Below are 27,889 nucleotides of genomic sequence, written 5' to 3' on the forward strand. Positions count from 1 at the left end.
CCACTGGAAAAGGGACATTATCTACCATGGGGATCTTTACTCCGCTGATCTGTTGCTTTAAGACGAGACAGGATTTGAAGCACAGAGAACTCCATTGCATGGGCCTTTTGTTGGTCCAGTGTATCTGTGGGTTGTGTTGTTGCAGCCAAGGGAGGCCCAGTATAACCTCAACTGATGAAGTATGAATCACATCCAGAGTGATCTCCTCTTGATGGCCGTCCTCAGTGATGAGGGATAGTGAGCACGTCTCCAAAGAAATGTAGGCAGGTTGAAGTGGATGTCCGTCTATGGTCTCCGACCCGATGGACACTGCTTTGGGCAGGAGCGGGATTTTAATTTTGGTACCTAAGTCCTGATCAATAAAGTTACCGCCAGAACCCAGAACCGGAATCAATGAATGCGGAGGTGGAAATCTGGAATTTGTCCCCACTGAGAAGAATGGGTAGCATAATCCGGATCGGAAGTTTTTCCTGGGAAGGCAGGGATGAAGAGATGGTGCCCAATGTGACCCCCTTATACCTCATTCAGCTTTGGTGTTTCCCGGCTGGAGAGGGCAACTAACCAACTGATGACCAGGATGACCGCAGTAGTGGCACAGGCCGCTGTGCTGGTGCTGTTTCTCCGTTGCGGATAATCGGTGGCTCCCCAGTTGCATGGGTTCGGGTTCATCTGGAGGCTGGGGAACAAAGGGAACAAGATTGTGACTAGCGGATCTGGTGGGAACAGAATGAGGGAGCGAGCGTTCGACCTTCCTCTCCTGGACACGCTGGTCAACGCGGATACAAACAGAAATAAGGCCTTCCAACCTGGTGGGTCTTTGTTGAGCTGCCAGCTGATCTTTGATAGGTTCGGCAAGTCCCTGCCAGAAGGCAGCTGACAGGGCCTAATCATTCTTGGTGGTCACGGCCGCGACGGTCCGGAATTCCAGGGCATACTTGGCGACAGATCGGGAACCCTGGGAGAGGTGGAAGAGAGAAGAGGCCGTCGTGATCTTTCATCCAGGAGTATCAAATACCTGTTTGAATTCTCTGAGGAAGTGAGTATAGTCATGCGTGATTTCGGGTCCCTGTTCCCAAATAGGAGATGCCCAGGCAGCAGGGCGATGATGTAAGTGATTCTTGATCTTGCAGAAGGAAAACAAGATGGGGTTAACTCAAACTGAATCTCACACTGGTTGAGGAATCCTCTGCATTCATGGGGATCTCCCGCCTAGCGGTTTGGGGTAGGTAGGCGTGGCTTCATAAAGGTAGGGGATTACGGAGGAAGAGGAACTTCAGCTGCCGTGGCTGTGGGACTAGGTGGGCGTTGGGGGTGAACAAGCTTAGAGATTTCTTGGGTTAAGGAGGCGACTTGCGCCTCCAACCGGTAAAGTCGGTCTAGGGGGCTTGACTGTTCTGCCTCAGCGGGGTGCATGTTTGTTGGGCTGAGCATAATGTAATGCTTGTGCTCACCACAAAAAAGGTCGGACCCTGGTACTGAGGTAGGGAGATATGACACCACGCACCCACAGCAATGGGGGCAGACCCGGTAAGCGGATAGTCTGGAATGCCGAGTCGGGGTTGGAGAAGGTGGGATAGTAAAGTACTTGCTGGGTCGTGGGGCGGAGCCAGAAGAGTGGTATGAGTCCAAGTGCCGTGGTCAGGGGTTGGAGCTAGGAGAGTGGTCAGTGTCCGAAAGCTGAAGTCGAGGATTGGAGAGTAGCGGATGGTCTAACGCATGCTGAGGTCGAATTCCAGAGAGAGGTCCTGAAGTCAGCGTGAGTGTCAAAAGAGGCTCACGTGCGCGCGCGTCCTTTAATGCGGCCGGAGGTTTCCCCGAATCCTTACATGTATACATAGTCTATGACTCGTGTGTCACAATATATATATTATACCAAGCAAAAAGTGATGTGTCCGTGTCAATACAGAATATAATTTCCAAAAGGCCTGCGGGCTCATTGAAATTTCTGTCCCCAACACTCCCTCTAGAGGAGAAAAGAGCTGCACTCTTATTTCAAATGTAGAAAAATATTTCTTTAGACAAAATCGACATTTCGATCCATAACGTGGATCTTTATCAAGATCATTTGGCTTCCTCCCATGGGTTAGCGTCTTTCAGCTGATGATCTATGCATTCGAAGAAAAAAAGAGAAGAGCGCAGGGACACGCAATAGTGTAATAGAGGTTATTATATAAAAAAACACAACCAGGTAAAACATTAATGCCCTTACAGAATGTCAGAACTTTAACCCTTATATCACCAAAGACTGGCTCCAACGTTTACCCAGGAGCCTCTCTCCCCCGGCCATGCAGGCGCGTCTGTCTGTAGTGCGGGGAGTTGCAGGGACAGGATCGGGTAGTTCAGTAGATAAAGAATGGGTAAACACCACTCTGGGGAGAGTACTCTGTGCGTCGTGTAACACCAGCGGGGGTTCCGCTCAACCCTCTCACGGAGAGGCAGTAGTCTCCCCTAAACAGGGAAGAAGATGCTCTTCCCCCTCTGAGTTGGATTTCCGCAATCAGAACCCCCAGGTCGGTATGAGGAAAATGTTCACTTGGCCGCAGGATCAGATCGACAGAACTGCTCATTCCCAGCGCGCCGTGCAAACTGAATACGTCAGACTGCCATGTCCCACAATGCCATAGGGCACGTATTCAGGCGCACTGGGATTGGGCAGTTCTATCTATCTGATCCAGCGGCCAAGTGAACCTTTTCCTTATACTGACCTGGGGTTCTGACAGCAGAAATCCAGCTGAGAGGGGGCAGGCCATCAAGATTGCTCTGTCACTGTGCTGATGGGGGGTCCCAGCTTCCCTGTGCTGAGTGAGGAAGTGCTGGAGCCCCCTCACCTCCCATGTCCCAGCTAATTATAAACTGTAGAGAAGGTGTTACTTGGCTGAGCTCTTTCACCCCATTGTAGCTCCAAAACATGTTGCTAAGTGAGACTGAATGACTGTGTGGAAGCACCGAGCCCCATATAATGCAGCCCTAATAAAACGTGTGCATCCCGCAGGCAGCACGACCTGGGGGGGGGGGGAGGGGGGGTGAAGGCTGAGCTGCCTCCTCTTCAGAGAAGTGACCGTCACTGTCAGCATTGTTACATTCTTATCGCACCAAACTGGGAGCTGTACATTGCTCAAATATTAAAGGTACTTTGTAATCAGGCTAGATGCCCTGGAGAGTGGGAGAGGGGACAGGTGACTCAGAGACTCGGGCCCTTCGGCTGAACTTGTTCTGCCCATTAACCCTTCCAGCCACAGCATCATATTGCCACAATAAACCCTCCAGTCATAGTCCACCCACCTCCCTTGGTGGTACCCCCTTCCTCCCTGCCCTCAAGGCGCTCTGTCTTCTATAAAAGTAGCATGCGGAGAAGATGCTCCTCACTCTGAGACGCCAACATCTTGTGTGAAGAAAAAGAAACTAGAGACAGCTAGACATGAAATTACTCTGCGTGTTTCTCCTGGCGGCTCTGCTAAAAGAATCAGGTAATTACTTATTTTCTACATATAGTGAGACCTTTTATTGGATAAAAATGATCTTAGCTTGTGATACCCATAAGAGAGTACAGAGATACCCTCTCAACCCATAGAGTTCTTCATAGATGTGTGTGAACAGAGAACTTTCCAACCCTCACAGGTCTCTTCTTCATATGTGCTGCCCTTTCCAATCCTTTCTTCTTTGTGCATACAGAGTTTTTAAAATCTAACAGGTCTTCTCCTCACAGTCACACTTAGGCAGAGCTCCTATATTGGTCCATTACAAGGTCGTACCACCTACTATGGATCTACACGCATCTGGCTGCTAAAACTCTGCACTAAATTGGGCCAACATCACATTTATTCTGCAGCCCGAGCTCAGCTCACACTCAGTAACCGCAAAGCACTCTCAGCAAACACTTATTCACACACTGATTTCTATTACACTTTCCTTTCTGGGTTCTTGGTTTTATAAAACAGACGTCAGCAAATGTATTAATTCTTCTTTCTCTCTCTTTCTCTTTCCCAGGAGCTGCTGGTTGTTATGGTAAGTGGTATTTTTTTATATTGATGGGTTACATTTGTGTGCTTTAGGGATATATTACATATATATTTATTACAACAACAAACAAAATATTATATTATACATATAACTACATAACTAAGTGTAAGACAATGTTCTAAATATCCTTTAATCGCAATAAATGTTTGGAAATGCAGGACTGGGTGCAATGCTCAGGGTTGATGTCTTCTTGTGATGGAGGAAATCTATATATTTTTAACAGTTTCAGAATAACAATTTGAGATAAATCTATGTCAGATACATCTGGAGACCAATTACATTCTCTAAACAGTTTTTTTTTGTTTAATGGCGAGGGGTACCCTGCACTTCTAGGCCTTGCATGAAACGCACGTTTTGGAATATTGTTCTTTACTTGCAAATGTTTTATTTAGTATCCAAACATTGAAACCGCTGGTTATGTGTGTTTTAGATTAGGCAAACAATTTTTTCAAAGTACAGGTTTCCTCTGGGACAGAGACACAAAGTACAGGTCTCCGCTGGGACAGAGATACAAAGTACAGGTTTCCTCTGGGACAGAGACACAAAGTACAGGTCTCCGCTGGGACAGAGTTACAAAGTACAGGTTTCCTCTGGGACAGAGACACAAAGTACAGGTCTCCTCTGGGACAGAGATACAAAGTACCGGTCTTCTCTGGGACAGAGAAACAAAGTAGATCTCTACTCACAAGTTCATAATGCAATTCTCCATTTAATGTGACAGCCAAGAATAGTGTAAAGACAACGTTTCAGGTTCCATATCGACCTTTCACCACTTGATCACCTGGCGAAAGGTCCATATGGGACCTGAAACATTGTCTTTCCACTGTTCTTGGCTGTCACATTAAATGGAGAACTTCATTATGAACTTGTGAGTAGAGATCTACTTTGTATCTCTGCCCCAGAGGAGACCTGTACTTTGTATCTCTGTCCCAGAGGAGACCTGTACTTTGTATCTCTGTCCCACAGGAGACCTGTACTTTGTATCTCTGTCCCAGAGGAGACCTGTACTTTGTATCTCTGTCCCAGAGGAGACCTGTACTTTGTATCTCTGTCCCAGAGGAGATTTGTACTATGTATCTCTGTCCCAGAGGAGACCTGTACTTTGTATCTCTGTCCCAGAGGAGACATGTACTTTGTATCTCTGTCCCAGAGGAGACCTGTACTTTGTATCTGTCCCAGAGGAGACCTGTACTTTGTATCTGTCCCAGAAGAACCTGTACTTTGTATTTCTGTCCCAGAGGAGACCTGTACTTTGTATCTCTGTCCCAGAGGAGACATGTACTTTGTATCTGTCCCAGAGGAGACCTGTACTTTGTATCTCTGTCCCAGAGGAGACCTTCACTTTGTACTTCTGTCCCAGAGGAGACCTGTACTTTGTACCTCTGTCCCAGAGGAGACCTGTACTTTGTATCTCTGTCCCAGAGGAGACCTGTACTTTGTATCTCTGTCCCAGAGGAGACCTGTACTTTGTACCTCTGTCCCAGAGGAGACCTGTACTTTGTGTCTCTGTCCCAGAGGAGACCTGCACTTTGTGTCTCTGTCCCAGAGGAGACCTGCACTTTGTATCTCTATCCCAGAGGAGACCTGTACTTTGTATCTCTGTCCCAGAGGAGACCTGTACTTTGTATCTCTGTCCCAGAAGAACCTGTACTTTGTATCTCTGTCCCAGAGGAGACCTGTACTTTGTATCTCTGTCCCAGAGGAGACCTGTACTTTGTATCTCTGTCCCGGAGGAGACCTGTACTTTGTATCTCTGTCCCAGAGGAGACCTGCACTTTGTATCTCTGTCCCAGAGGAGACCTGTACTTTGTATCTGTCACAGAGGAGATCTGCACTTTGTATCTCTGTCCCAGAGGAGACCTGTACTTTGTATGTCTGTCCTAGAGGAGACATGCACTTTGTATCTCTGTCCTAGAGGAGACCTGCACTTTGTATCTCTGTCCCAGAGGAGACCTGTACTTTGTATGTGTGTCGTAGAGGAGACCTGTACTTTGTATCTCTGTCCTAGAGGAGATATGTACTTTGTATCTCTGTCCTAGAGGAGACCTGCACTTTGTATCTCTGTCCCAGAGGAGACCTGTACTTTGTATCTCTGTCCCAGAGGAGACCTGTACTTTGTATGTCTGTCCTAAAGGAGACCTGTACTTTGTATCTCTGTCCCAGAGGAGACCTGTACTTTGTATCTGTCCCAGAGGAGACCTGCACTTTGTATCTCTGTCCCAGAGGAGACCTGTACTTTGTATCTCTGTCCCAGAGGAGACCTGTACTTTGAAAAATTGTTTGTCTATGTTGTGTTGGCTGCACAAGCCGGATTCTCCTCGCCTGAAACAGTTTCCCTGCACTTTGGAACTGGTTTAGAACAGAAGTATAATGCGTGGTGCTAAGAACTGTATACAGCTATAATGATAATATCATTAAGATAATGAATCCTTTATGAGGTCTGGGATATATTCTTGATTGTAGGGGGGTACTGGGTGTGGTATCCTAGTTGGTAAACCCCCATAGATGGCACTCATTGTCCAGGAACCCAAAGGCTAATGATCACCCCAATGAACAGTACCCTAATCCTTTTGTGGAATAATGATATGACCGTGTAGCAAGTAAGAAAACTCACGAGTTTGCTGCAGCGTCCACGTTGATCACACCAGACCTCTGGGTGTTGCCTCCGTCCTTGGCGATGGATGCAGATAAGACAGAGAAATGGCAGAGCACAACCGCAATCATCCAGAAATTAGGAGGAAAGTGCGTTATCCATAAAAAAATGTAATAGTCATGGAGGGAAAAAGGCAAGGCATTACCCTACCAACATGTTTCGTGCTACACAGAGCACTTTATCAAGGCATGTGCTCTGTGTACAGTAGCACCAAACATGTTGGTAGGGTAATGCCCTTTTTCCTTCTATGACTATTACATTTTTTTATGGATAACGCACTTTCCTCCTAATTTCTTGTTCGGATGATTCCGGTTGTGCTCTGCCATTTCTCTCTCTTATCTGGTTTAGAATAGGCACTAAAAAGGGAACATAATCTTGAATGTCCGGTCAGCTGCTTGGCTGCACAAAGCCAAAAGAGCCCCGTTTTCCCAAAACCGCCATATTTTGCAGCGATGGAGCCGAAAATCTGATGACTGATTTCTAGTTTTTTTTGTGACGTTTTGGGAAGCTGAACATGTCACTGTGCAAAAGAACCAAACCCGTGAAAATATTAATTAAATGCAGATAAAACAGAGATAATCTGACAGACAACAGGGTGAGTGGGTGGGTATTAGTATTAATAATACACGAAGGAGCAGGTATGTATTAGTAACGGGGTCCTGCACCCCAGTCCTCAAATGCCCCCCTCCCCCCAACAGGTCAGGTTTTCAGGATATCCCTGCTTCAGCACAGGTGGCTAAATCAGTCCCTGCTTCAGCACAGATGGCTCAATCAGAGGCTCAGTCTTTGACTGAGCCTCTGATTGACCTCTGTGCTGAAGCTGGGATATCCTGAAAACTCTGTAAGGTTTGTCCTGGGTTGGATGGGGTTGGCAGGAAGCTCGCTGATTGGTGAAGTAAAATCTATTTTTTCCCTATCTTATATTAGCTCTATATATGTTTCATCTTTCTTGCTCTACCAGTTTTCAGTTATTCACAGTCCAAGTGAAAGGAATGCAGATTTCACAACCCTGTGCTCCTGGGGAGTTTTCACTCCCTACCTTTAAGAAGTTATTAATTATATCTTAACGCAGCAGTCCCCCGTGAGAATACATGTTCAGGTGTGAGATCTCTCCGTTTAGATAAAGAGGTGTAGTTTCTCTGCGTAAGGTGCAGGCTGTAGAGTGGCCAGGATCACACTTCTGCCATGTAGTAACACTCGCAGCTGGATATCTTCGGGCGCCGGACTATTCTTATAAAGTCTTACACAAGACATTCTAACATAATAATAAACTGTTTTATTTGCAGGTGGCAAACACATAACGTTTCGGAGATCTCTCTTCCTCAGGTGGAATATTTACAACTGAAGAGGGGAGATTCCCGAAACGTTGTGTAAGACTTTATTAGGATAGTGCAGCGGCCGAAAATATCCAGCAACATGAGAATAAACATGCTATAGTGTAATTAATGTGTGTGTATATATACATACACACATATATATATATATATATATATATATATATATATATACATACATACATACATACATACACACACTCATACAAATATACATACATACATAAACGCATATACACATACGTACTGTACATACACACATACATACGTACTGTACATACATATACACATACTGTATACACATACATACATACATACAGTGTAACTACAGTTTCACCATCCTGATTTTTATCTGCCATAGATAATGAGGACCTCAAAGAACAGTACAGGCATACCCCAGTTTAAGGACACTCACTTTAAGTACACTCGCGAGTAAGTAAATATCGCCCAATAGGCAAATGGCAGCTCGCGCATGCGCCTGTCAGCACGTCCTGAACAGCAATACCGGCTCCCTACCTGTACCGAAGCTGTGCGCACGCGGGGAGACTGTAGAGCCGGCTACAAACGCGCTCTTTACATCAGTTATGCGCGTACAGTATATGACGATTGCAGTACAGTACTGCACCGACACACTTTATTCGAGCAAATACCCAGTACCTGGCAGATACCTGGAATGCGCCGCTCCTCACCTCTGACAAGCCCCGTTGCGTTTGCCTTCCCAGCCTGGGTTCATGCCTGGCTGACGGGCGGCTGATCTGTTAAATGATAATGATTAGGATTTAATAGGCTGCAATGCTTCGCGTGTCTACCAGATGGCATAAATTCATGAATTGTAATGCAGTATATATATATATATATACTGTGCAGTATTGCAGCCAGCGGGAATAAAATGCTTCAATCCCTGCCTGGAAAATACCTCAATGCACTCGGGCAGAAAACAGTCACAAACCTCAATACACCCGGGTATACCCGAATTCGTGGGACTAGCCGAGCTCGAATAAAGTGTGTCGCCAGTGTACATGCATCGATAAGTGGGGAAAAGGGGAGTGCTTCACTTTAAGTACATTTTCACTTTACATACATGCTCCGGTCCCATTGCGTACGTTAATGCGGGGTATGCCTGTATTGGAACCGGCCACTAATTACAACTGCCGGCTAATACTGTAATAGTAATATTATACATTGGATTTATTATAAAACATCTTTTTACTTCCAAAACATTTTAACCCTTATTATTTGGAGGCATCATGCATCATGAAATCCTGTGGTGTTTCACAGAGCAGGAGGAGGCACAGTGGTATGTAAGGGAGGGTTTAGGGCCCACACTCCCCAGCGGTACGTGCAGGAGGCTCCCCCTCGCGCAAGCGTGCGGCTAGGAACATCTGTAAAGGCGAAAAAACGTATTCAGGGCCTGGCTGCTGGGGGAGCAGCTAGTCTGGCAGGAGTGAGAGGGGAGCTGAGGGAGACAGGGATAGTCAGTGAGAGTGAGTGACAGGGTTGGAAGTGATTGGAAGTGAGAGCGACAGGGTTGGTCTGTGAGTGTAAGGGACAAAGTATGTCAGTGAGAGTGAGTGACAGGATTAGTCCGTGAGAGTGAGTTGGTTAGTCAGTGAGAGTGAGTGACAGGGTTAGTCAGTGAGAGTAAGTGGCAGGGTTAGTTAGTTTGCATGAGTGACAGGGTTAGTCAGTGAGAGTAAGTGGAAGGGTTAGTTAGTGAGCATGCATGACATGGTTAGTTAGTGAGTGTGAGTAACAGGGTTAGCTAGTGTGAGGGACAAGGTAAGTCAGTGAGTGTAAGTGGCAGGGTTAGTCAGCGAGAGTGACAGGGTGAGTGACAGGGTTAGTTAGAGAGAGTGAGTGGCAGGGTTAGTCAGTGAGCGTGAGTGACAGGGTTAATCAGTGAGAGTAAGTGGCAGGGTTATTCAGTGAGAGTCAGTGGTAGGGTTAGTTAGTGAGCGAGAGTGACAAGGTAAGTCAGTCAGAGTGAGTGGCAGGGTTAGTCAGTGAGAGTGAGTGACAGGGATAGTTAGTGAGTGTGACAGACAGGGTTAGTCAGTGAGAGTAAGTGGAAGGGTTAGTTAGTGAGCGTGAGTGACAGGGTTAGTTAGTGAGCAGGGTGACAAGGTTAGTTAGTGAGTGTGAGTGACAGGGTTAGTTAGTGAGAGTAAGCGTAGGGTGTTAGGTTGAGTGAGTGACAGGGTTTATTTATTTATTTATTTTATTTATAAAATATTTTACCAGGAAGTAATACATTGAGAGTTACCTCTCGTTTTCAAGTATGTCCTGGGCACAGAGTAAAACAAAATAATACGTGGTTACAAATACAGTTACATAAATGAACAAGGTATACATAATATACAAGACATTGCATGCACAGTTAAAGAAAATATATATTATGAGTGTATGAAACAGTTACAGACCAGATTAAAGTGTGAGACAGCCTTAGATTTGAAAGAACTTAAGATGGTGGTGGATATGAGAGTATCTGGTAGGTTGTTCCAGTTTTGGGGTGCACGGAAGGAGAAGGAGGAACGTCCGGATACTTTGTTGAGTCTTGGGACCATGAATAGTCTTTTGGAGTCTGATCTCAGGTGATAGGTGCTGCATGTGGTAGGGGTGAGGAGCTTGTTCAGGTAGCTGGGTAGCTTGCCCAGAAAGTATTTGAGGGTGAGACAGGAAAGGTGAACTTTGCGCCTAGACTCTAGTGATGACCAATCTAGTTCTTTGAGCATTTCGCAGTGATGTGTGTTGTAGTTGCATTGGAGAACAAAACGACAAATTGAATTGTAGAGGGTGTCAAGTTTGCTAAGGTGGGTTTGAGGAGCCGAGCCATATACTATGTCTCCATAGTCAATAATTGGCATTAGCATCTTCTGTGCAATACGCTTTCTGACCAGGAGACTTAGGGAGGATTTGTTCCTGTAAAGTACCCCTAGTTTGGCATAGGTCTTGGTTGTCAGGGTATCAATGTGCATCCCGAATGTTAAGTGGGAGTCAAACCATAAGCCCAGGTATTTAAAACTAGTGACAGGTGTTAGGGTGGTTTTAGCGTTGGTTCTAATCTGGAGCTCAGTCAGTGGAAGCTTTAAAAATTTAGTCTTGGTCCCAAATACCATTGTTACAGTCTTGTCAGTGTTTAAAAACAGTTTATTTTGGGAAATCCAGTTTTCGAGTCTCAAAAAGTCAGACTGAAGTATGTGTTGAAGGTCAGAGAGGCTATGGCTGTGTGCATTCAGGATTGTGTCATCTGCATACATGTGTATTGAGGCTTCCTTACAAGCTGTGGGAAGATCATTAATGAACACTGAGAAGAGTAGGGGCCCCAGAACAGAGCCTTGCGGGACACCACAGGTGATATCCAGGGGGTTGGAGTTAGAGCCTGAGATGGACACATGTTGGGATCTTCCTGATAGGTAGGACTGAAACCAGTTTAAAGCATGTTTCCCTATTCCAGAGCTCTGGAGTTTGTTAAGCAGGATAACATGATCAACTGTGTCAAAAGCCTTTGCAAAATCTAGGAATACTGCACCAGTGAGTTGTCCCCGTTCCATTCCACACTGGATTTCATTGCAAACTTTTAGCAGGGTAGTTACGGTGGAGTGTTTGGGACGAAACCCAGACTGGAATTGGCTAGGTAAATTTGTCTTGGTGTAGAAATCGCTTAATTGGGAGTGGACAAATTTTTCCATAACTTTGGATAGAATTGGGAGAAGTGAGATTGGCCTGTAGTTTGAGACAGTGTTTTTGTCCCCACTTTTGAAGATTGGGACAACTTTGGCAGTTTTCCAGGTCTTAGGGATATGGCCTGCAGACAGGATAGAGTTGACTATGGACGCAATTGGTTTGGCAATGGCTGGGGCACCAAGTCTTAGGAACCTAGATTGTAGTAAGTCGGGTCCACATTGGCTGCTTAGTTTTAGTTTGAGGAGCGCTTGTGTAATCTCCTCTTCAGATACTGGGCTAAATTGAAAATTGTGGGCAGTGTTGGGAGGGGGTGGGACTATAGGGGTACTCCCAGGATGAGATTCAGGTTTGGGGTTTGTGCTGCGTTTCGCTAATAAGTTAGTGGCACACCCCACAAAGTAATCATTGAATGCATTTGCAATGTCAGTGGGGTTTGTCAGAGTAATATCCCCCTTAGTGATATTACTTGGTTGTTGATGGTTAGGAGGCTGGAATATATTGTTGATAACCTTCCAGAAGTTAGCTGGGTTTGATGTATTTTGGTGGAGATTGTCAGAGTAATATTGTGCTTTTGCATACCTTGTTTGCCTTGTGCACACGTTCCGCAGGCATCTGTAGTGATTGAGATCCTTGGTAGTGCCAGTTACTTTGTAGCTTTTCCACAAGGCATCCCTGAACTGGTAGAGTGCTATAAGGTCAGGTGTAACCCATGGAAGGTGGGCCCCCCGTACCCTTATTTTGCGTAGTGGAGCATGGGTATCGCAGAGTTTTAAGAACTCGGATTGGAAATAGTCGAGCGCAGAATCAGGGTCGGGAATTAAATCGATTCTGTGCCATGGGCAGTTGGTAAGGTCATCCAGAAACTGTTGTGGGTTAAAGTTTTTAAATGTTCTAGTGAGGAGAACTTTAGGGCTTGAATGGGGCGGTTTAATTTTCCTTACACAGTACACTATTGCATGGTCACTGAAAATATCAGGAAGGATGCCAGAGGATTGGATTCTGCTGGGGTTTGAGGAGAGAATCCAGTCTAGCAAGGAATGGTTATGCGACTTCAGGTTTATTCGTGTGGGTTGGGAAATGAGTTGCGATAGGTTAAGTGACTTGAGTTGTATCTGGATTTTGTGGTTTTTAGGGTCAAGCCAATTGAAGTTGAAATCCCCTAGAACTAGCAGCTCACTCTTCTCATTCAGAGAGGAAATGGAGGCAAGAAATTGGGTGATATCAGTCAAGGATTGTAGAGGGGCTTTAGGGGGGCGGTAGATGCCAGCAAGCAAGATGGGCTTAGAAAAGGGGAGGCAGATTTTGCCAACTAGAGTTTCAAAAGAGGGTGGACTTGGTGGGCAATGTAACAGTGTAAATTGTAAGGTGTCTGCAATATAAAATAACACCCCTCCTCCTCTCTTTGACCTATCTCTCCTAAAAATGGAGTATCCCTGAATGGCGATATTTGCATCAGGGGTTTTAGAGGAAAGCCATGTTTCTGTAAGAACGATGGCTTTGGGTTTATGCATAAGGCACCATGCCCTTAGTTCATCCAGTTTGGGCAGCAGGCTCCGGATGTTTATATGGGCGACAGATAGCCCTTTTTGGAATTTAAAGGTGGAATTCTCAGGGGCATGGGATAGAGCTGAAATGGGAGGACCTGGGTTAGTTTCAACATCACCTGCTAGAGAGAGTAATAGTACGAGTAGAAATTTGGGTAGTTGTTTGCAAGTTGTAAATTTGTGGTGTTTTCCATTAGAGTGAGCAGTGGTTGGTGTGCTGGTTTTTAGAGTTCTCCACCAACATTCAGTAGATAGTGCAAGGCTTTTGAGTAGTCCAGGGTGTATTGTGATGTTGGGTGTGGGCCAGGATGGAGGAGTTTGTAGTGGATAGAGGGAGTAACATCTCCATGAGGCCAGGAGAAAGAAAAAAGTTAGAAGACATAGCAGGTTCATGATGCCAGAGGTAGGCAGTGCTGCAAGGAGCTGTTGTGAGCAGAGTGAGTGTGTGCAGACTAAACAGCAGGGGTGGGCCTGTACCTTTTCAAGTGTTTTGCTGCATTGCAATGCTAGGGTCAATTCAGGGTTTCAGTGTTTTGTGCAGTCAGTTTTGGGAGAGGCTGCAGTGAAAGAAGTTGTAAAGGGGTGGGGGTTAAACTATGCAGGCTAACAAGCATGGGATCATAATGTGATCTGAATAGCTTACCGTTTGTTGTCTTGAGTAAAAGAGTGTGCAGTAGATCCAGTCCCCAGTCACACTGTAGTCATACTGTTTTTATCACTTAAAAACCTCACTTTAAATGCCTCACTGCCTAATGCAGTTCCTGCCCAGTGCAGCAAAGGTGTTAGTATTATACACAAAAAACAGTCACATGACCCTCCCCCTCCCCAATCAGTCAGCTTGTTCCATTTGGTCAATTAACAGCACAGAGGAAAAAAAAAAAAAAAACTTTTTACATTCAAACATACTAACTTACAGTATATATCAATTCAACAAGGCCAGATTCAGTCTAATACACAGGATTTCAACATCAGGAACATACCTGTGAAGAGAATGCAATTAGATCCATGTCATATCAGCTGAGGTTATTGGTTATTGGTCTTGCATGAAGAAAGTGAGTATATTAACTATATATATATATTAACTGTAGTCTAACTGTTTTTATCACTAAAAAACTTCACTTTAAAGTTAGTTAGTGTGAGTGAGTGACATGGTTAGTTAGTGAGTGTGACATACAGGGTTAGTCAGTGAGAGTAAGTGGAAGGGTTAGTTAGTGAGCGTAAGTGCAGGGTTAGTGTTAATGACAGGTTTAGTTAGTGAGTGTGAGTGACAGGGTTAGTTAGTGTGAGTGAGTGACATGGTTAGTGTGAGTGACAGGGTTAGTTAGTGAGTGTGAGTGACAGGGTTAGTCAGTGTGAGTGACAGGGTTAGTTAGTGAGTGTGAGTGACAGGGTTAGTTAGTGTGAGTGAGTGATATGGATAGTCAGTGATAGTTAGCTTGTACAATACGTGTTAATGATGGGAATGCAGGATCAGTGTTGGGGATTATAACTGCCCATAACTGCTGCGCGCGCTCACAGCGCAGCAAGCGCACACACTATAGAACAGCCCTCACCCTTCCCTCCTCCTGTCAGCGCCGGGATCCAAATTCCGCCTGACCGGAGAGCGGTGCTGCAGGGTCCCCGGACCTCACGTACATGTGTGTGTAGTGGTGAGAGGGGGTCTTACTTTCTCCACAGTGGCCCTCCTCCTGCAGCATTGCGTTATGGCGATTCGACGTCACATGGTGACGCGTTGCCATGACAACGCAACGTCACATGATGCAACAACATCATTATGCTGCGACGCTGCTGGAGGAGGGCCACTGTTCAAGAAATCGCGCGGGCGGGCAGGTATGTACAATCTGCGCCCTGGCAGCGAGTGACATCATTAAGAAGCGAGTGACATCATTAAGCAGTGACATTGTTAAGCAGCGAGTAACATAATTAAGATGTGAGGGACATCATTAAACAGTGTGACATCATTAAACAGTTTGACATCATTAAGCAGTGAGTGACATCATTAAGAAGAGTGTCATCATTAAGCAGTGGATGACTTGATTAAGGAGTGACATCATTAAGAAGTGTGACCTCATTAAGAAGTGTGACCTCATTAAGAAGTGTGACCTCATTAAACTGTGAGTGACATCATTAGGCAGTGAGTGCTTGCTGTTTAGTCAGAGTCTGACATATTTTGGTAAGAGGCCTTAGAGTTTCTGCCAAAAAATCCTCTCTCTGCAGCCGGCACTGACCCCCTATGTGCAGTGACATGTTGTAGTATCCTGTGCTTCTCTCTGCAGCCGGCACTGACCCCCCTCTGTGCAGTGACATGTTGTAGCATCCTGTGCTTCTCTCTCTGCAGCCGGCACTGACCACCCTATGTGGAGTGACATGTTGTAGCATCCTGTGCTTCTCTCTGCAGCCGGCACTGACCCCCTCTGTGCAGTGACATGTTGTAGTATCCTGTGCTTCTCTCTCTGCAGCCGGCACTGACCTCCCTCTTTGCAGTGACATGTTGTAGCATCCTGTGCTTCTCTCTCTGCAGCCGGCACTGACCACCCTATGTGGAGTGACATGTTGTAGCATCCTGTGCTTCTCTCTGCAGCCGGCACTGACCCCCTCTGTGCAGTGACATGTTGTAGTATCCTGTGCTTCTCTCTCTGCAGCCGGCACTGACCTCCCTCTTTGCAGTGACATGTTGTAGCATCCTGTGCTTCTCTCTCTGCAGCCGGCACTGACCACCCTATGTTCAGTGACATGTTGTAGCATCCTGTGCTTCTCTCTGCAGCCGGCACTGACCACCCTATGTTCAGTGACATGTTGTAGCATCCTGTGCTTCTCTCTGCAGCCGGCACTGACCCCCTCTGTGCAGTGACATGTTGTAGCATCCTGTGCTTCTCTCTGCAGCCGGCACTGACCCCCTCTGTGCAGTGACATGTTGTAGCATCCTGTGCTTCTCTCTCTGCAGCCGGTACTGACCCCCCTCTGTGCATTGACATGTTGTAGCATCCTGTGCTTCTCTCTCTGCACCCGGCACTGACCCCCTCTGTGCAGTGACATGTTGTAGCATCCTGTGCTTCTCTCTCTGCAGCCGGCACTGACCCCCTCTGTGCAGTGACATGTTGTAGCATCCTGTGCTTCTCTCTCTGCAGCCGGCACTGACCCCTATGTGCAGTGACATGTTGTAGCATCCTGTGCTTCTCTCTCTGCAGCCGGCACTGACCCCCTATGTGCAGTGACATGTTGTAGCATCCTGTGTTTCTCTCTCTGCAGCCGGCACTGACCCCCTCTGTGCAGTGACATGTTGTAGCATCCTGTGCTTCTCTCTCTGCAGCCGGCACTGACCCCCTCTGTGCAGTGACATGTTGTAGCATCCTGTGTTTCTCTCTCTGCAGCCGGCACTGACCCCTTCTGTGCAGTGACATGTTGTAGCATCCTGTGCTTCTCTCTCTGCAGCCGGCACTGACCCCCCTCTGTGCAGTGACATGCTGTAGCATCCTGCGCTTCTCTCTCTGCAGCCGGCACTGACCCCCTCTGTGTAGTGACATGTTGTAGCATCCTGTGCTTCTCTCTCTGCAGCCGGCACTGACCCCCCTCTGTGCAGTGACATGTTGTAGCATCCTGTGCTTCTCTCTGCAGCCGGCACTGACCCCCTCTGTGCAGTGACATGGTGTAGCATCCTGTGCTTCTCTCTGCAGCCGGCACTGCCCCCCTCTGTGCAGTGACATGTTGTAGCATCCTGTGCTTCTCTCTCTGCAGCCGGCACTGACCCCCCTCTGTGCAGTGACATGTTGTAGCATCCTGTGCTTCTCTCTGCAGCCGGCACTGACCCCCTCTGTGCAGTGACATGTTGTAGCATCCTGTGCTTCTCTCTGCAGCCGGCACTGACCCCCTCTGTGCAGTGACATGTTGTAGCATCCTGTGCTTCTCTCTGCAGCCGGCACTGACCCCCTCTGTGCAGTGACATGTTGTAGCATCCTGTGCTTCTCTCTGCAGCCGGCACTGACCCCCTCTGTGCAGTGACATGTTGTAGCATCCTGTACTTCTCTCTCTGCAGCCGGCACTGACCCCCTCTGTGCAGTGACATGTTGTAGCATCCTGTGCTTCTCTCTCTCTGCAGCCGGCACTGACCCTCTCTGTGCAGTGACATGTTGTAGTATCCTGTGCTTCTCTCTGCAGCCGGCACTGACCCCCCTCTGTGCAGTGACATGTTGTAGCATCCTGTGCTTCTCTCTCTGCAGCCGGCACTGACCACCCTATGTGGAGTGACATGTTGTAGCATCCTGTGCTTCTCTCTGCAGCCGGCACTGACCCCCTCTGTGCAGTGACATGTTGTAGTATCCTGTGCTTCTCTCTCTGCAGCCGGCACTGACCTCCCTCTTTGCAGTGACATGTTGTAGCATCCTGTGCTTCTCTCTCTGCAGCCGGCACTGACCACCCTATGTTCAGTGACATGTTGTAGCATCCTGTGCTTCTCTCTGCAGCCGGCACTGACCACCCTATGTTCAGTGACATGTTGTAGCATCCTGTGCTTCTCTCTGCAGCCGGCACTGACCACCCTATGTTCAGTGACATGTTGTAGTATCCTGTGCTTCTCTCTGCAGCCGGCACTGTCCCCCTCTGTGCAGTGACATGTTGTAGCATCCTGTGCTTCTCTCTGCAGCCGGCACTGACCCCCCTCTGTGCAGTGACATGCTGTAGCATCCTGCGCTTCTCTCTCTGCAGCCGGCACTGACCCCCTCTGTGTAGTGACATGTTGTAACATCCTGTGCTTCTCTCTCTGCAGCCGGCACTGACCCCCCTCTGTGCAGTGACATGTTGTAGCATCCTGTGCTTCTCTCTGCAGCCGGCACTGACCCCCTCTGTGCAGTGACATGTTGTAGCATCCTGTGCTTCTCTCTCTGCAGCCGGCACTGACCCCCCTCTGTGCAGTGACATGTTGTAGCATCCTGTGCTTCTCTCTGCAGCCGGCACTGACCCCCTCTGTGCAGTGACATGTTGTAGCATCCTGTGCTTCTCTCTGCAGCCGGCACTGACCCCCTCTGTGCAGTTACATGTTGTAGCATCCTGTGCTTCTCTCTGCAGCCGGCACTGACCCCCTCTGTGCAGTGACATGTTGTAGCATCCTGTGCTTCTCTCTGCAGCCGGCACTGACCCCCTCTGTGCAGTGACATGTTGTAGCATCCTGTACTTCTCTCTCTGCAGCCGGCACTGACCCCCTCTGTGCAGTGACATGTTGTAGCATCCTGTGCTTCTCTCTCTCTGCAGCCGGCACTGACCCCCTCTGTGCATTGACATGTTGTAGCATCCTGTGCTTCTCTCTCTGCAGCCGGCACTGACCCCCCTCTGTGCAGTGACATGTTGTAGCATCCTGTGCTTCTCTCTCTGCAGCCAGCACTGACCCCCTCTGTGAAGTGACATGTTGTAGCATCCTGTGCTTCTCTCTCTGCAGCCGGCACTGACCCCCCTCTGTGCAGTGACATGTTGTAGCATCCTGTGCTTCTCTTGGCAGCCGGCACTGACCCCCTCTGTGCAGTGACATCTTGTAGCATCCTGTGCTTCTCTCTATGCAGCCGGCACTGACCCCCCCCCCCTCTGTGTAGTGACATGTTGTAGCATCCTGTGCTTCTCTCTCTGCAGCCTCCTGTGCTTCTCTCTCTGCAGCCGGCACTGACCCCCTCTGTGCAGTGACATGTTGTAGCATCCTGTGCTTCTCTATCTGCAGCCGGCACGGACCCCCCTCTGTGCAGTGACATGTTGTAGCATCCTGTGCTTCTCTTGGCAGCCGGCACTGACCCCCTCTGTGCAGTGACATGTTGTAGCATCCTGTGCTTCTCTCTCTGCAGCCGGCACTGACCCCCTCTGTGCAGTGACATGTTGTAACATCCTGTGCTTCTCTCTCTGCAGCCGGCACTGACCCCCCTCTGTGCAGTGACATGTTGTAGCATCCTGTGCTTCTCTCTCTGCAGCCGGCACTGACCCCCTCTGTGCAGTGACATGTTGTAGCATCCTGTGCTTCTCTCTGCAGCCAGCACTGACCCCCTCTGTGAAGTGACATGTTGTAGCATCCTGTGCTTCTCTCTGCAGCCGGCACTGACCCCCTCTGTGTAGTGACATGTTGTAGTATCCTGTGCTTCTCTCTCTGCAGCCGGCACTGACCCCCTCTGTGCAGTGACATGTTGTAGCATCCTGTGCTTCTCTCTCTGCAGCCGGCACTGACCCCCCTCTGTGCAGTGACATGTTGTAGCATCCTGTGCTTCTCTCTCTGCAGCCGGCACTGACCCCTCTCTGTGCAGTGACATGTTGTAGCATCCTGTACTTCTCACTCTGCCGGCACTTACCCCCCTCTGTGCAGTGACATGTTGTAGTGTCCGGTGCTTCTCTCTGCAGCCGGCACTGACCCCCTCTGTGCAGTGACATGTTGTAGCATCCTGTGCTTCTCTCTCTGCAGCCGGCACTGACCCCCTCTGTGCAGTGACATGTTGTAGCATCCTGTGCTTCTCTCTCTGCAGCCGGCACTGACCCCCTCTGTGCAGTGACATGTTGTAGAATCCTGTGCTTCTCTCTCTGCAGCCGGCACTGACCCCCTCTGTGCAGTGACATTTTGTAGCATCCTGTGCTTCACTCTCTGCAGCGGCACTGACCCCCTATGTGCAGTGACATGTTGTAGCATCCTGTGCTTATCTCTATGCAGCTGGCACTGACCCCCTCTGTGCAGTGACATGTTGTAGCATCCTGTTCTTATCTCTCTGCAGCCGGCACTGACCCCCTCTGTGCAGTGACATGTTGTAGTATCCTGTGCTTCTTTCTCTGCAGCCGGCACTGACCCCTTCTGTGCAGTGACATGTTGTAGTATCCTGTGCTTCTTTCTGCAGCCGGCACTGACCCCCCCTCTGTGCAGTGACATGTTGTAGCATCCTGTGCTTCTCTCTGCAGCCGGCACTGACCCCCCTCTGTGCAGTGACATGTTGTAGCTTCCTGTGCTTCTCTCTCTGCAGCCGGCACTGACCCCCCTCTGTGCAGTGACATGTTGTAACATCCTGTGCTTCTCTCGGCAGCCGGCACTGACCCCCTCTGTGCAGGGACATGTTGTAGTATCCTGTGCTTCTCTCTCTGCAGCCGGCACTGACCCCCCTCTGTGCAGGGACATGTTGTAGCATCCTGTGCTTCTCTCTCTGCAGCCGGCACTGACCCCCTCTGTGCAGTGACATGTTGTAGCATCCTGTGCTTCTCTCTCTGCAGCCGGTACTTACCCCCCTCTGTGCATTGACATGTTGTAGCATCCTGTGCTTCTCTCTCTGCAGCCAGCACTGACCCCCTCTGTGAAGTGACATGTTGTAGCATCCTGTGCTTCTCTCTCTGCAGCCGGCACTGACCCCCCTCTGTGCAGTGACATGTTGTAACATCCTGTGCTTCTCTTGGCAGCCGGCACTGACCCCCTCTGTGCAGTGACATTTTGTAGCATCCTGTGCTTCTCTCTATGCAGCCGGCACTGACCCCCCCCCCCCCCTCTGTGTAGTGACATGTTGTAGCATCCTGTGCTTCTCTCTCTGCAGCCGGCACTGACCCCCTCTGTGCAGTGACATGTTGTAGCATCCTGTGCTTCTCTCTCTGCAGCCGGCACTGACCCCCTCTGTGCGGTGACATGTTGTAACATCCTGTGCTTCTCTCTCTGCAGCCGGCACGGACCCCCCTCTGTGCAGTGACATGTTGTAGCATCCTGTGCTTCTCTTGGCAGCCGGCACTGACCCCCTCTGTGCAGTGACATGTTGTAGCATCCTGTGCTTCTCTCTCTGCAGCCGGCACTGACCCCCTCTGTGCAGTGACATGTTGTTACATCCTGTGCTTCTCTCTCTGCAGTCGGCACTGACCCCCCTCTGTGCAGTGACATGTTGTAGCATTCTGTGCTTCTCTCTCTGCAGCCGGCACTGACCCCCTCTGTGCAGTGACATGTTGTAGCATCCTGTGCTTCTCTCTTCAGCCAGCACTGACCCCCTCTGTGAAGTGACATGTTGTAGCATCCTGTGCTTCTCTCTGCAGCCGGCACTGACCCCCTCTGTGTAGTGACATGTTGTAGTATCCTGTGCTTCTCTCTCTGCAGCCGGCACTGACCCCCTCTGTGCAGTGACATGTTGTAGCATCCTGTGCTTCTCTCTCTGCAGCCGGCACTGACCCCCCTCTGTGCAGTGACATTTTGTAGCATCCTGTGCTTCTCTCTCTGCAGCCGACACTGACCCCTCTCTGTGCAGTGACATGTTGTAGCATCCTGTACTTCTCACTCTGCCGGCACTTACCCCCCTCTGTGCAGTGACATGTTGTAGTATCCGGTGCTTCTCTCTGCAGCCGGCACTGACCCCCTCTGTGCAGTGACATGTTGTAGCATCCTGTGCTTCTCTCTCTGCAGCCGGCACTGACCCCCTCTGTGCAGTGACATGTTGTAGCATCCTGTGCTTCTCTCTCTGCAGCCGGCACTGACCCCCTCTGTGCAGTGACATGTTGTAGAATCCTGTGCTTCTCTCTCTGCAGCCGGCACTGACCCCCTCTGTGCAGTGACATGTTGTAGCATCCTGTGCTTCTCTCTTCAGCCAGCACTGACCCCCTCTGTGAAGTGACATGTTGTAGCATCCTGTGCTTCTCTCTGCAGCCGGCACTGACCCCCTCTGTGTAGTGACATGTTGTAGTATCCTGTGCTTCTCTCTCTGCAGCCGGCACTGACCCCCTCTGTGCAGTGACATGTTGTAGCATCCTGTGCTTCTCTCTCTGCAGCCGGCACTGACCCCCCTCTGTGCAGTGACATTTTGTAGCATCCTGTGCTTCTCTCTCTGCAGCCGACACTGACCCCTCTCTGTGCAGTGACATGTTGTAGCATCCTGTACTTCTCACTCTGCCGGCACTTACCCCCCTCTGTGCAGTGACATGTTGTAGTATCCGGTGCTTCTCTCTGCAGCCGGCACTGACCCCCTCTGTGCAGTGACATGTTGTAGCATCCTGTGCTTCTCTCTCTGCAGCCGGCACTGACCCCCTCTGTGCAGTGACATGTTGTAGCATCCTGTGCTTCTCTCTCTGCAGCCGGCACTGACCCCCTCTGTGCAGTGACATGTTGTAGAATCCTGTGCTTCTCTCTCTGCAGCCGGCACTGACCCCCTCTGTGCAGTGACATTTTGTAGCATCCTGTGCTTCACTCTCTGCAGCGGCACTGACCCCCTATGTGCAGTGACATGTTGTAGCATCCTGTGCTTATCTCTATGCAGCTGGCACTGACCCCCTCTGTGCAGTGACATGTTGTAGCATCCTGTTCTTATCTCTCTGCAGCCGGCACTGACCCCCTCTGTGCAGTGACATGTTGTAGTATCCTGTGCTTCTTTCTCTGCAGCCGGCACTGACCCCCTCTGTGCAGTGACATGTTGTAGTATCCTGTGCTTCTTTCTGCAGCCGGCACTGACCCCCCCTCTGTGCAGTGACATGTTGTAGCATCCTGTGCTTCTCTCTGCAGCCGGCACTGACCCCCCTCTGTGCAGTGACATGTTGTAGCTTCCTGTGCTTCTCTCTCTGCAGCCGGCACTGACCCCCCTCTGTGCAGTGACATGTTGTAACATCCTGTGCTTCTCTCGGCAGCCGGCACTGACCCCCTCTGTGCAGGGACATGTTGTAGTATCCTGTGCTTCTCTCTCTGCAGCCGGCACTGACCCCCCTCTGTGCAGGGACATGTTGTAGCATCCTGTGCTTCTCTCTCTGCAGCCGGCACTGACCCCCTCTGTGCAGTGACATGTTGTAGCATCCTGTGCTTCTCTCTCTGCAGCCGGTACTTACCCCCCTCTGTGCATTGACATGTTGTAGCATCCTGTGCTTCTCTCTCTGCAGCCAGCACTGACCCCCTCTGTGAAGTGACATGTTGTAGCATCCTGTGCTTCTCTCTCTGCAGCCGGCACTGACCCCCCTCTGTGCAGTGACATGTTGTAGCATCCTGTGCTTCTCTTGGCAGCCGGCACTGACCCCCTCTGTGCAGTGACATTTTGTAGCATCCTGTGCTTCTCTCTATGCAGCCGGCACTGACCCCCCCCCCTGTGTAGTGACATGTTGTAGCATCCTGTGCTTCTCTCTCTGCAGCCGGCACTGACCCCCTCTGTGCAGTGACATGTTGTAGCATCCTGTGCTTCTCTCTCTGCAGCCGGCACTGACCCCCTCTGTGCGGTGACATGTTGTAACATCCTGTGCTTCTCTCTCTGCAGCCGGCACGGACCCCCCTCTGTGCAGTGACATGTTGTAGCATCCTGTGCTTCTCTTGGCAGCCGGCACTGACCCCCTCTGTGCAGTGACATGTTGTAGTATCCTGTGCTTCTCTCTCTGCAGCCGGCACTGACCCCCTCTGTGCAGTGACATGTTGTAACATCCTGTGCTTCTCTCTCTGCAGTCGGCACTGACCCCCCTCTGTGCAGTGACATGTTGTAGCATTCTGTGCTTCTCTCTCTGCAGCCGGCACTGACCCCCTCTGTGCAGTGACATGTTGTAGCATCCTGTGCTTCTCTCTGCAGCCAGCACTGACCCCCTCTGTGAAGTGACATGTTGTAGCATCCTGTGCTTCTCTCTGCAGCCGGCACTGACCCCCTCTGTGTAGTGACATGTTGTAGTATCCTGTGCTTCTCTCTCTGCAGCCGGCACTGACCCCCTCTGTGCAGTGACATGTTGTAGCATCCTGTGCTTCTCTCTCTGCAGCCGGCACTGACCCCCCTCTGTGCAGTGACATGTTGTAGCATCCTGTGCTTCTCTCTCTGCAGCCGACACTGACCCCTCTCTGTGCAGTGACATGTTGTAGCATCCTGTACTTCTCACTCTGCCGGCACTTACCCCCCTCTGTGCAGTGACATGTTGTAGTATCCGGTGCTTCTCTCTGCAGCCGGCACTGACCCCCTCTGTGCAGTGACATGTTGTAGCATCCTGTGCTTCTCTCTCTGCAGCCGGCACTGACCCCCTCTGTGCAGTGACATGTTGTAGCATCCTGTGCTTCTCTCTCTGCAGCCGGCACTGACCCCCTCTGTGTAGTGACATGTTGTAGCATCCTGTGCTTCTCTCTCTGCAGCCGGCACTGACCCCCTCTGTGCAGTGACATTTTGTAGCATCCTGTGCTTCTCTCTCTGCAGCCGGCACTGACCCCCTATGTGCAGTGACATGTTGTAGTATCCTGTGCTTATCTCTCTGCAGCCGGCACTGACCCCCCTCTGTGCAGTGACATGTTGTAGCATCATGTGCTTCTCTCTCTGCAGCCGGCACTGACCCCCTCTGTGCAGTGACATGTTGTAGCATCCTGTGCTTCTCTCTCTGCAGCCGGCACTGACCCCCTATGTGCAGTGACATGTTGTAGTATCCTGTGCTTATCTCTCTGCAGCCGGCACTGACCCCCCTCTGTGCAGTGACATGTTGTAGCATCCTGTGCTTCTCTCTCTGCAGCCGGCACTGACCCCCTCTGTGCAGTGACATGTTGTAGCATCCTGTGCTTATCTCTATGCAGCTGGCACTGACCCCCTCTGTGCAGTGACATGTTGTAGCATCCTGTTCTTATCTCTCTGCAGCCGGCACTGACCCCCTCTGTGCAGTGACATGTTGTAGTATCCTGTGCTTCTCTCTCTGCAGCCGGCACTGACCCCCTCTGTGCAGTGACATGTTGTAGTATCCTGTGCTTATTTCTGCAGCCGGCACTGACCCCCCCTCTGTGCAGTGACATGTTGTAGCATCCTGTGCTTCTCTCTGCAGCCGGCACTGACCCCCCTCTGTGCAGTGACATGTTGTAGCATCCTGTGCTTCTCTCTCTGCAGCCGGCACTGACCCCCCTCTGTGCAGTGACATGTTGTAACATCCTGTGCTTCTCTCGGCAGCCGGCACTGACCCCCTCTGTGCAGGGACATGTTGTAGCATCCTGTGCTTCTCTCTCTGCAGCCGGCACTGACCCCCCTCTGTGCAGGGACATGTTGTATAATCCTGTGCTTCTCTCTCTGCAGCCGGCACTGACCCCCTCTGTGCAGTGACATGTTGTAGCATCCTGTGCTTCTCTCTCTGCAGCCGGCACTGACCCCCCTCTGTGCAGTGACATGTTGTAGCATCCTGTGCTTCTCTCTCTGCAGCCGACACTGACCCCTCTCTGTGCAGTGACATGTTGTAGCATCCTGTACTTCTCACTCTGCCGGCACTTACCCCCCTCTGTGCAGTGACATGTTGTAGTATCCGGTGCTTCTCTCTGCAGCCGGCACTGACCCCCTCTGTGCAGTGACATGTTGTAGCATCCTGTGCTTCTCTCTCTGCAGCCGGCACTGACCCCCTCTGTGCAGTGACATGTTGTAGCATCCTGTGCTTCTCTCTCTGCAGCCGGCACTGACCCCCTCTGTGTAGTGACATGTTGTAGCATCCTGTGCTTCTCTCTCTGCAGCCGGCACTGACCCCCTCTGTGCAGTGACATTTTGTAGCATCCTGTGCTTCTCTCTCTGCAGCCGGCACTGACCCCCTATGTGCAGTGACATGTTGTAGTATCCTGTGCTTATCTCTCTGCAGCCGGCACTGACCCCCCTCTGTGCAGTGACATGTTGTAGCATCATGTGCTTCTCTCTCTGCAGCCGGCACTGACCCCCTCTGTGCAGTGACATGTTGTAGCATCCTGTGCTTCTCTCTCTGCAGCCGGCACTGACCCCCTATGTGCAGTGACATGTTGTAGTATCCTGTGCTTATCTCTCTGCAGCCGGCACTGACCCCCCTCTGTGCAGTGACATGTTGTAGCATCCTGTGCTTCTCTCTCTGCAGCCGGCACTGACCCCCTCTGTGCAGTGACATGTTGTAGCATCCTGTGCTTATCTCTATGCAGCTGGCACTGACCCCCTCTGTGCAGTGACATGTTGTAGCATCCTGTTCTTATCTCTCTGCAGCCGGCACTGACCCCCTCTGTGCAGTGACATGTTGTAGTATCCTGTGCTTCTCTCTCTGCAGCCGGCACTGACCCCCTCTGTGCAGTGACATGTTGTAGTATCCTGTGCTTATTTCTGCAGCCGGCACTGACCCCCCCTCTGTGCAGTGACATGTTGTAGCATCCTGTGCTTCTCTCTGCAGCCGGCACTGACCCCCCTCTGTGCAGTGACATGTTGTAGCATCCTGTGCTTCTCTCTCTGCAGCCGGCACTGACCCCCCTCTGTGCAGTGACATGTTGTAACATCCTGTGCTTCTCTCGGCAGCCGGCACTGACCCCCTCTGTGCAGGGACATGTTGTAGCATCCTGTGCTTCTCTCTCTGCAGCCGGCACTGACCCCCCTCTGTGCAGGGACATGTTGTATAATCCTGTGCTTCTCTCTCTGCAGCCGGCACTGACCCCCCTCTGTGCAGTGACATGTTGTAGTATCCTGTGCTTCTCTCTCTGCAGCCGGCACTGACCCCCTCTGTGCAGTGACATGTTGTAGCATCCTGTGCTTATCTCTCTGCAGCCGGCACTGACCCCCCTCTGTGCAGTGACATGTTGTAGCATCCTGTGCTTCTCTCTCTGCAGCCGGCACTGACCCCCTATGTGCAGTGACATGTTGTAGCTTCCTGTGCTTCTTTCTGCAGCCGGCACTGACCCCCCCTCTGTGCAGTGACATGTTGAAGAATCCTGTGCTTCTTTCTGCAGGTGGCACTGACCCCCCCTCTGTGCAGTGACATGTTGTAGCATTGTGTGCTTCTCTCTTTGCAACCAGCACTGACCCCCTCTGTGCAGTGACATGTTGTAGCTTCCTGTGCTTCTTTCTGCAGCCGGCACTGACCCCCCCTCTGTGCAGTGACATGTTGTAGAATCCTGTGCTTCTTTCTGCAGGTGGCACTGACCCCCCCTCTGTGCAGTGACATGTTGTAGCATTGTGTGCTTCTCTCTTTGCAACCAGCACTGACCCCCTCTGTGCAGTGACATGTTGTAGCATCCTGTGCTTCTTTCTGCAGCCGGCACTGACCCCCTCTGTGCAGTGACATGTTGTAGCATTCTGTGCTTATCTCTCTGCAGCCGGCACTGACCCCCCCTCTGTGCAGTGACATGTTGTAGCATCCTGTGCTTCTCTCTCTGCAGCCGGCACTGACCCCCCTCTGTGTAGTGACATGTTGTAGCATCCTGTGCTTCTCTCGGCAGCCGGCACTGACCCCCTCTGTGCCGTGACATGTTGTAGCATCCTGTGCTTCTCTCTCTGCAGCCGGCACTGACCCCCTATGTGCAGTGACATGTTGTAGCATCCTGTGCTTCTCTCTCTGCAGCCGGCACTGACCCCCTCTGTGCAGTGACATGTTGTAGCATCCTGTGCTTCTCTCTCTGCAGCCGGCACTGACCCCCTCTGTGCAGTGACATGTTGTACATCCTGTGCTTCTCTCTCTGCAGCCGGCACTGACCCCCTCTGTGTAGTGACATGTTGTAGCATCCTGTGCTTCTCTCTGCAGCCGGCACTGACCCCCCTCTGTGCAGTGACATGTTGTAGCATCCTGTGCTTCTCTCTCTGCAGCCGGCACTGACCACCCTATGTGGAGTGACATGTTGTAGCATCCTGTGCTTCTCTCTGCAGCCGGCACTGACCCCCTCTGTGCAGTGACATGTTGTAGTATCCTGTGCTTCTCTCTCTGCAGCCGGCACTGACCTCCCTCTTTGCAGTGACATGTTGTAGCATCCTGTGCTTCTCTCTCTGCAGCCG

General features: G+C 50.3%; 2 protein-coding genes across 2 annotated transcripts in view; both read left to right on the plus strand.

Moving 5' to 3' along the window:
- The window catches only part of LOC142496898 (pancreatic secretory granule membrane major glycoprotein GP2-like), a 129,697-nt gene that overhangs the window by 70,032 nt on the left and 31,776 nt on the right, over positions 1–27,889 (plus strand). The window contains exon 2 of the mRNA XM_075603975.1: positions 3,988–4,005. Coding sequence (XP_075460090.1) covers positions 3,988–4,005 — 18 coding nt within the window. The remainder of the gene's footprint in view (positions 1–3,987; positions 4,006–27,889) is intronic.
- LOC142498033 (uncharacterized) overlaps positions 1–27,889 on the plus strand; it is a 448,291-nt gene that overhangs the window by 52,893 nt on the left and 367,509 nt on the right. The window lies entirely within an intron of this gene.

The sequence above is a fragment of the Ascaphus truei genome, chromosome 6, assembly GCF_040206685.1.
Source record: "Ascaphus truei isolate aAscTru1 chromosome 6, aAscTru1.hap1, whole genome shotgun sequence".
NCBI classification, from domain to species: domain Eukaryota; kingdom Metazoa; phylum Chordata; class Amphibia; order Anura; family Ascaphidae; genus Ascaphus; species Ascaphus truei.